The sequence below is a fragment of the Trichoplax adhaerens genome, genomic scaffold (assembly GCF_000150275.1).
Source record: "Trichoplax adhaerens TRIADscaffold_19 genomic scaffold, whole genome shotgun sequence".
NCBI lineage: Eukaryota > Metazoa > Placozoa > Uniplacotomia > Trichoplacea > Trichoplacidae > Trichoplax > Trichoplax adhaerens.
In genome coordinates this window covers 1,285,753-1,296,618 of record NW_002060961.1, presented here as the reverse complement: position 1 = coordinate 1,296,618, position 10,866 = coordinate 1,285,753, and the positions used below count along the sequence as shown (strand labels likewise).

Here is a 10,866-nt window from a genome sequence, read left to right as displayed (position 1 = left end):
AGGGGTAAGAATGAATGCTTCTGACGCTGTCTTGTAGACTTAAGGTCTACGATATTTGAATTGTGACATGGCTACAATCTATGAATATTTTTCTTAGAACAAGACTAGCGTATTATTATATTCCAGCCATGGTAATGTCACCAGTTCTCAATAATTGTTACAATTTGATCGTATTCTGATAATCTCTGGCTTCCCACATAAACAAGCTCATAAACGCGATTATACGTAAGTCAGTTCAATGGTAATATATCATAACTACTTTGAGCGGTAATTTTTTCAGTTAGTTCCATAATTATCATCAAATGAGATTATTTATAGCTAAAATGGAACTACAGTATTTTATTAAATCCAATTCATACGAATATTATCAGTTGCGATGGTATGAAAGCGGATAGCTGGCACCTACTGGAGACTGGAGGCAATTGAATTGTTTACTTGAATACTACTTGCATAAATCGTCGAAACAAATGTAATTTTCCATCTGCTATATTACCAATATGCTGCTTGAGATAACCGCTAAGTAATCTATCCTTCTTGCATTAATCTTTGTATTCAATAAACTTACGTAATCACTAGTACTTTGTATCCAAAACTATTTAGTTCAATGTAATAAGGCAAATACTCGCAAAGGTAATTATATCGTACCTGAATTTAAAACTAACCAATTTCGAAATCGATCAGCCGGCTCGTTATTCTCCTGGCTTTTGACGTAAATTAAATTATAATTTTACCTTCCTAATGGAAGACAATCGACCTTCACCGGAGTCTAAAAACTACGAGTGGACTTGAAAAATGCGTGACTAAGCCAAATAACGTTGATATATAAAGGTTCCGACTAATTTACTGGAATAGATTTACTACCACAGTAAATGGTAATTTGTGGACCTGGTGCGAACTCTATTCAGTGTACAAAAACAATGAAATCTTTGATAAAAATTTTACCTAATATTTGAGCAAATTGTTTATCTAATGTATTTGTCTAATTAAGTGTGCTATCCTTGTATACTTTGATGATACACTAAACCGCTTGATTTGCATAACAATAACTACTATTACATACTGATCAGTTAGTTGAAAGCCATAAGAAAGGCCAATGCTGGTCACTCATAATGAAATAAAAAGACTTTTCTAGATTATGCATACAGTTATTTCAGTCATGAAACGTATCTAAGTGTAGTAAACATGTTTGTCTGGCCATAAAATAAAATTAATACAATAGTTTTCATGTTTTACCAGTAAATTTTATAAGCATTTTCAAATTGAGCAGACAAACTGAACACATACGACATTGTTAGGCGTTTTAGTGACTATTTATCAACAGGTGATAAAGAGATCATTGTAGTATAAAAGCAGAATGGCTGTTGGGATTTATCTCTGATATTGAATCATGATTGGATTTCAAATAACTAATAAATACGTGCATAGGTTGAATTAAAACATTATCAAATCTAGCAGCAGCTTTCTCCACTAGATCCTATAAACCCCGTTCAAATACATGATAGTCATCCTACGTCCTGTAACGTAAACGATAGTTATACTGACTCAAGAATAGGATTGATTGTGGATACGGTAAGGAGAAACTGAACTTATAACTAATTGGAACAATAACATGATTATCAGAGACTTGCCCTATTTTATCGGAACATATCATAATTAAACGATAATTAAATAGTATTTAAATCCCAAATTACAGTTTGTATTTCATTCTTTCGAAATTTATTGAAAGACATCCATACTGGAAATTGTTAATAGACGTGGGCTTAAATTGTAATAAATTAATCTATGTTATGTTTTATTCACTTCATTGCAGATTATTAAGCGTTTGAAAATTTTAATAATATGTAACTACCGTACTATAGGAAAAAGCTTTTGCACAAAGGATCAATCGTTAATTTTATCTACTATTTTTGAAAGCGAATTTATGTGAAATCTGAAAATATTTGATGCCGTAATTATGGTAATGATAATCCTCCACTAATATGAATCAAAAATACTTTCGCTGAAACAAATATTACTAATCAGACTTGAGTATAAAGATGGGATGATATTGCAGAACTATGCCGTGGTATTATTCTAAAACTAGAATAGACATTAAGACAGTCACCATTTTTAGAATCATGATGAGGTAATAAATCATTTTATTGGTCTATTTAGTATGTAATACAAAGAAACCTTGCAGTATTGTTTTAGATTGAAATTTTATATCTAAATGATAAAATGCTGAGAAGAAAGATTACGATCACACCCATTTTTTAACATGTAATTCTCGTGACAGAAACATCCTTTACTAATTACTGCAATGCTGTAATCATAGGCTAGCATATCATATATAATTACATTATAATCCTCAGCTTTATCTTGAATAGATCTGCAACTGAAATATTAATAACTATGATCTATTGCTACTATCATTTTTTGGTCATACAATACATAAAATAATTATTTATAATTTTACATGCAAACCAAACTTGAATCAACAATTAGTTGTGAATTGTAGCAGCAATTGAAAGCTAGCAGATCATATAATTAAATTATAGCCATTCACTTCATCTTGAATAGATCTGTAATAGAAGGATGCTAAACTTAAATCAACAGCTGGTTGTGAATTCCATCTATAAACGGATTGATACGTCAACAATTACTGTACAGCATTGTCTCATTAAATTTCGTTTCTCAATTATTAAAGAATATACTTATGTCCTCTTTTTTAGTGCGATAGACCAAAAGAATGATCTGGTTGGCTTTAAATGAAAGAAATCGTTTGTATAGCCGACTGGATTTCTCGAATCCTACCATTTAATTTACATTATCTTTACACATTATGAAGCACCGACATATTTCCAGAATTCTAGTTGAACAAGCTTTTAAACTAAAAAACGTAAGGCCCGATTAGGAATAACCAGAAGGTAGCTGACAGTTATATTACTTGCCTAAATGCTACTCCATAGTAGTATTCCATCTCTAAATGTACTATTACACTAAAAGTTCCTAGGATAGCCAAACTTGACTCATGTGTTTCTTAATTGGAATCTAAAAATTCTACTATCCTTATCGGTATAGAACTTGATTAGAAGGAAGGTAATTGATATACTAAAATTATTAAATTATAGTTGTCTAACTTAATTAATTCTTCTAATAGTACAAGGAAAATAAATCGTGAAAAAGTAACGCTTAGAGAGATTTGTAGGTATTAATTGATGATTGTAGACTTAGCAGCCTATAGAAGGCTTAATTTATAGTGGATTAGCTCCAATATGTTCGAAATCTTATTAGATGTTGTTATGCATTAGTGGTAAACTTTAATACTAGCCCTTCAGGTTCGAACCTCACACTAATCTAATTAAGTTACTAGAAAATACGGGAAGATAGAGAATTTACGAGAAACATGCACGTGCGAGTTTACACGATGCATCCAATTATGAATTTAAGTATATGAGAGAAGTTCTGTACTACATATATCTTAAGTTGTAAAGTACTTTATGTATAGATGTCAGACATTATATCGTTCTTTTATACTATAAAAGAGGTTTTTGATAAGAAGGCGGTAGAATCTAAACTGACAGGAATAGTTAACGAAAACATTTCTTTTTCGTATTTAATAGCGCAGCAAGAAGATCGTTATCGACTTCAGTACCGCTAAAATCTTGATATAATAAGCTATTTCAGGAAACTTCTCAGTTCTATAATACCCTTAAAGCTATAAAGACTTTTAAGAAGGTCTTTCCCATGACGACTATAAAATTAGAAGCTGAAAGGAATCACTAACCCAAATATAGTCAATTTAATATGTGCGACTGTAACTGTGGAAACTCGTCGTCGACTTTTGGAACTGCCTAAGTCTTAATATTACCAGATAATTTCGCGAAAACCCTCTAAACTCTATAGTCAAGCAGTACATATGCTGCCATATTGTTAGCGTGAGCTCAGTATATGATTATTGTAAGTTGTAATAATAACATAACAAAACTTCTACCGAACACGGTACTTAATATACAAAGCAGCATGCGAGTATACATTTTTCAGTCGAAATGCCTAACAGTATGTGATATACACCATAGTCAGCTACTTAGTTACTAATTATACCACTAAATCATCGGACAACAATAAATTACGACAACATAGTAACTGCAGCTTCAATAAAAGCAAATGATTCTCATACTATTACTGTATTTTTAAATATCTGAAGGAACCAGTGTTTAAACACCCCTAAGTATAGTGTCTGCCGCTTCGATAATTATAGTTCATACACTATTATAACGAGCTGTCTATACAATTTCAAAATTGAGTACCCGTGCTTTGTACTATGCTATTTTTTTCAAAAGTCATCGACAGTATCTTACGCTTTCTTCAGTATTAACATATTTCACTCTGCTAGACTTATTAAATAAATATACCTGGCATTAATTTTAATTATAATTGAAGCATTGATCGAAATTGAATTACTCTACGCTATACAATTTAAGAGAGATCAATGATTCGTTTGTAGAACAGGTGGTATAGCAAGTTAATCTGTGCATATAAACTAGAAGCTGATTTGTTCATAATAACCTCACTCTCCGTTTGGCCGTGATGGCTTTTCCCAAAAAATCGGCTTTTACTTTATGTATATCTCGATATAGCATTAAGCGACATAATTTAAGGGAATTAATAATTCGCTCGTAGAACAAGCTATGTACTGTAGCTAGTTAATGTTTATGTAAACGTACTACAGTATAAACTGACCAAATTTTGTAACAAAATTTGGCTTTAAAGTCTGGCAGAAATGTGTACTTTACTATGAACACCTGACGATAGCAATCGAATTGACGATATACAGCGAAAGCTTACTTTAAATGAATGAAGAACTGTTAACACATTTACTGTTGTACTTTGCTGAAATTACTACAGGGAGACCATCAGGAGTAAGTGTTGTACTGTGGATAAATTTAGGGAAAAGCCTGATACAATGCTGATCAAATCATTAATATTAGAATAACTATCTCTAAATGGATCAGACTTAATTGAATTTGATTTAAAACAAAACTATTGAGAACGAAGTTCGAAAATTTATTCATTAACATAATTGACTCATTTTAGAAGCCATAGTAATCGTTCAGACATGTGTAGAAAATATACAGTGGACAGAAATTCTACGTCTAGTGCCATCTATGGCATCGAACCAAATCTATTCATTAACGGGAAATTGAAATCAAAAATCCAAACTCAACTGTATAAAACGTTCTATATCGTGTGTTGCTATTCAACCAAGATGGACCTTCAGATATAAAAATTCGAAGGCGATCATCTAAATTGCTTGATCAACAGATTCACCTAGTATTGTTTCGTTCCAATGAGTGGACAAAATATTTTTGATAACCAAACAATTAAATTTTACCTTCTGTCATGTAGTTTTGTACTCATATAAATAGACTATATTATTTTTAATCGACAACTAAGTAAATACAGAGAAATCATGGCTTTATTACTTTAAAAGTGACTTCAGGCATAGCATGTTAAGGTAGGACAAAAAACTAATTTGTCGCTCTTTGACCATGCATTGTAGTCAGATGTGATCAATTCCTCACTAGAGCTACAGCCTATTGCACGGCACTTACATTATATCATACTGATCTAATGTTTATGATTCTGACATGATTACTATTACAGTATTTGACGTAGTTATTGTATGATAATATAATGTAGTGGGAAATATTAAGAGAGCAACACTAATTTTCAGGAAAATTACGATATTCTAACGTAAAGTTATTTCACCCATATTAAAAATGATATATATTGTACAAGAACTTTTCAAGCGTATTTTTTGTCACTGTACAAGCAAACTATGACGATAGGGAATGCATCAGATTGATACGAATAACCAAGCTCCTTTTACTCCATCAAATTTTATGGGTAGTACACTTTAGCACCAAACTACCGGCGAAATTTAAAAATGTGCTGTGCAATAAATGTACGAATATAATATATAATGGACAATTACACTGTCAACTAGAAACCTAACGGACGAGCGGTTACTACGGTATCGTCTTGACTAACTTCGCTGGCAATTTGAGTAAAAGCTGCATAAGTCGTCAAATTTTCGGGATTTTTAACTTTTAGAAGATTTCTTTCTACGCGGCTACAGCCCTGAAATAACGTTACAATTGCCAAAATGAGGATAGGAAAATTTTAATAAAACTAATATCTTAACTTAAAACAGCATGAAGAACCGGTAATGCAATCTGCGCTAACCTCAGTTACATATGTAGTCGCTAATAGTTGTTCATGATTTGAAGTCGACAAGCCCTGATTAATAGCGCTGGTAGCTCTTGCTAGTACAGCAGTCATGACATATAAATCGATTGCGGTATCTGCCAAACGTGTCAACAAAAATTGTTGATTGCCAATATTCTTGCCATGCTTAAGTAGTAAAATTCGTACTGCTGATGCAAACTCTTCAACGCATCCTGTTACTTTTATTGCAGAATCACGTAAAGAAGGGGCAACAGCTTCAATTAATTTTTTGCCATGAGGCTCTGTAACCGATTTTTGAGATCCAAACTCATTTAGTAATTTCTGATTCTCTCTCATATTCTTAGCGGCAGAATAGATACCATCAGACGCAATATGTACTCTTAAAGTATCGTTGGCTCCCTCAAAAATACGATATACCCGAATATCTCGTAGATGGCGTTCAATTTCATTATCTCTCATATATCCATTTCCACCTAAAACTTGAATACATTCATCGCAACAGTGCCATGCCGCTTCTGTTGCAAATATTTTACTCATTGAGGCTTCGAGCTGAAAATTGGTTATACCTCGATCCATGTTATTGCAAAGAATGTAAGCAATCGATTCAACTGCGTAATGAGCCATGGCCATTTTGGCTAGTTTTTCTTGAACTACTTGAAATTCGATTAATTTTTGATTAAATTGAATCCGATTGTTAGCGTGCTCGCTAGTTTTGCTAACTAACATCCTAATTAATCCTGATGATACTGCAATTAATCCAAATCGACCGTTATTAAGTATATTCATAGCAACTTTAAATCCTTCTCCAACTTTTCCTATCATATTCTCGACCGGAACTTTGACATTATCAAAATAAATAGACGCAGTATTAGACGATTTTAATCCCATTTTCTTTTCCGCTGGACCGCTTGTCACACCGGGAAAATCTCTTTCTACAATAAAAGCTGTTATGCCTTCAGTAGTCTCATCGGAATCTTCTTTTCTACGTACAACTCGAGCGAAAACAGTCATGATATCCGCAAAGCCACCATTAGTAATCCATATTTTATTACCATTTAATATATAATGTTTACCATCGTCATCAAGAACTGCTTTAGTTCGTAGAGAAGCAGCATCTGAGCCCGCCATAGGTTCCGTTAGGCAAAAAGCTGCTATCTTTTTACCCGTAGCTAGATCAGGTAGATACTTTTGCTTCTGTTCATCGGTGCCAAATAGTACAAGACCTTTATATCCAATCGATTGATGTCCACCTACGGTGACACTGAATGATAAATCGTATTTTCCAAATATTTCTAATATGCGAGCATATTGTGTATTCTTAAGTCCTAGTCCGCCGTATTGCTCTGGAGCTAGAAATCCCATTCCTCCAATTTCTTTAAATACAGAAAAAGCTTTTTCTAATGTGGTCTCAGCGATATCATTCTGTTTGGCATCGTGAACTTCAGAAAAGTATTTTTCAAATGGATCCAACATGATCTTTAATGTTTCTTTCGATTCATCATTTAAGGCATCTGGATAAGGAAATAGTTGATTAAGTTTAAGTTTACCGCTAAATATTCCTCTAGTGAATGTATCACTCTGATCCTTGTAACGTAAATTCTGTGTTGTCGATAGAAGACGCAAAGGTTTGGCCAATAATTGCCTTGGCAAATGGCGGCATTGACAAACAGAACGATAAAATTTATTCATTCTTACTGAGTTCATTCAGCAATTGATCGTAAAGAATTACAAATGACGAAGAAAATAGCCAGTAACCGTGAATATAAAACAATTTTCGTCGAAGAATAAGTTAGTAATAAGTTAGTAATGAATCTCGAGTAGTTGAAAGCGCTTCTCTTTCTGAAACGTGTAGATCAGTTTGCCCCGTTAGAATGAAAACTAAAAAGATAGTAAAGTGTTCTATCGTATCATCGTAAATAGTTCATACTAAATTAGATCAAATTTAGAAACAATATGATTTTCTAAAAGTAGTCGCGAATCTATAATAAGATATTATTTATGTTAAAGAATTAAGGCATTTGTCTCATTTTTCTCATCGCTATTTATTGTTATGTCATTGGGTCCTTTTGAATCATCGCCGCTTGCATTCTAGAATCAATCGAACTAAATTTGTAAGCAAACAATGCAGTTTACCAGAAATAGCCCTGAAGCCAAAAATAGGATATTGTTTTATTCAAAAATGGACATATTTGTATAAATTACTTTTATAGCCATTGGCTGTTCAAAAACGCAGACATAGGTTTCAAAGTATTGCTGCATCATTGGGGTTCCATTCCAGAGCAATCAAGTAATTCCGTTTCTTGAATATCACTCAAAGTATTGATTCTGTGAGAAATAGTTTTAATATTTACTAGTTTACATCCTATACACGACAGGCAGCGGTTAAATTGTAAATATGTTAATATTCTTTCGTTTCTACTTGATGTCGTCAACGAACTCAACGATAAATCTTTAATCTTTATAGTCAAGCCATGATATTATTGACAATAGTTTTGCTTTCAAATGCCATATGTTCATTATGAGTAAATTGTTAGCAGTAAGTTTGCCAACACCTTTTCAGGAAAAACAATCTCTTATTTCATTTCTTTACTGTCAGTAATTGCTTGCTCCGTATATTTTACATTGATGAAACAGTTTCCTGAGTATTAAGTACACCGAAATGTTTGATTGCAGTACGTTTAATTCTACAATTTTATTACAAGAGGCAATCATTTACACTACACTATAAATTACTTTTAGTTTGAATTCCCCATAGATATTGTCAATATTTCAATTGGCAAATCAATATTTGCAGAGATTGGATTACAGCATCACTCGAATCCTACATACTATTAGTACCTAAAGTTAAAAGCATCCATGTAATACCGTACCAATAAGAAACATCAATCTTGATAGCATTTGCTATGAATATCAGCTTTAAGGGCAATGTAGTATTGCAGGACGTTTAAAATCGGATTAGTGGATCAGGTGCTATTGATATGTTCAAGTGCATCTAATATTTACCAACATTACTATTATGCTAGTTAAATTAAAGGCATTCCAAGAACTCAAATACAGTATTAAACCTTGTGTTGTCATTTCAGCTTTTTACAACATTAATGTATGTAGAAAGTGCACTAGCAATACTAAGGGAAACACGAGAAAATGTAAACTAGTCGCTATTCTTAATAAGCAAGTAATGATAGGGTGATGGCTGGTATGTTGCAATTAGGGGGTAATTACAAAACTCAATCATTGCACCTTGATAGTTGCTGCTACTTCTGGTATCGCTATTAAGAGATTAATTGCATCAATTATCAAAATCAATCATCATTTAATATGTAAGATAATTTCATATCATTTTAAGCCGTCGATTACTTTAAACATTAGTAGTGAATATATGTTATGGCCAATGTCGATAATGCCCGCGTTCTTGTTACCAGGAAAAGCTTTCATGCACATCTCACACTGTATATCTTTAAGTGTTCAATCTTTAGATCAGATTTGATGGAGTTTATCTATTTGTTATAACATTTAAAGTCAAGTAATAGAACATATCTATGGTTTAAATTTTAATTAATCTAGTTGTTACGATGCGTAACTTTAAAAGGATAGTTTTATTTTATGTGCACCAGGAGTTTCTGACGAGACTATAAAAGGCTGGTGCCTGAAGATCACTTTTTAGTTAGTTAGTCGGTTAGATAGCCAACTAGTTTATCAATTGCTATTGAATTGTAAAGACTATAATCTTGGATGTCAAGATTCTTTCAGTAATAATAAATGGTAGTAAATCTCTGACTACCTCGTCTACACTATCTGTGACGCTATATTTATACTATAGCATTCGGTCATTGGAACTAAATTATTTGGTGATATAGCTAATTTCGCCTCTTTATGTCAGTAAGTGGCGTTCTCCGCAAGGATTAGGGTGTGTAGACTACTTTGTCACTAGTGGTGTGCGACACTAGTACATCATATAAGTTAATTGCAATGGTAGCCAATTCATAATGATGACAGCAAAATTGCCAAAAAGCTTAAAATTGGAGATAAGTAGAAGAGGTTATAAATAAAATATCACTCCTATATGCATTGATTAGACTAGCTAGAATTATTATTTAGTGATACCCTTAAATTAAGGCCGCCGTTCATTCCTTCTTATTATTATAGCATTTGCCGACTTTATTAAAAAGCTATGGTGCCGTAATGATAGCAATTCAATAATAAACATGCCCCTTAAGTTCGCCAAATAGTCGAAGGATTTACTAAATAAATAATCACTCATAATATTCAAATATCAGTTGAAAATCTTATCCTGCCGGAGCAACTTTTACCTCAAAATTAGTAATGCAGTAGAACTCATTCACGCTCGTTATACTTCCCGTATAATATACGGCCTGTATATACTCGTATTTGTACTTTTATTGCACGGTTCAAGCTTGCAGTTTTGTAGTCGACTGTTGAATTGAAATGACTAATTAATTATCTTATCATATGTGAAATCATTTTTATTGAATAAAACGCTATACACCATAGGTATAAAGTTCAATTTTAGGCTCTTTCAGGAGTAGTATATGTTTTGTCTATATAAACTTCTAGACTGGCACTTGACTTGATCGATCGGATATTGTGACCTCCTATCGTCAAATGCTATTTGAG

At 32.7% G+C, this 10,866-nt stretch overlaps 1 protein-coding gene across 1 annotated transcript; it reads right to left on the bottom strand.

Annotated features, from left to right (window-relative positions):
* Window positions 1–5,985: 5,985 nt before the first annotated feature.
* On the bottom strand, window positions 5,986–7,920 carry TRIADDRAFT_31757 (uncharacterized protein; the record flags this gene model as incomplete). The annotated part of the gene is made up of 2 exons (XM_002116926.1): window positions 5,986–6,123; window positions 6,229–7,920. The coding sequence occupies 2 exons, from the start codon at window positions 7,918–7,920 to the stop codon at window positions 5,986–5,988; spliced, it is 1,830 nt and encodes a 609-aa protein (XP_002116962.1).
* Window positions 7,921–10,866: the final 2,946 nt, after the last annotated feature.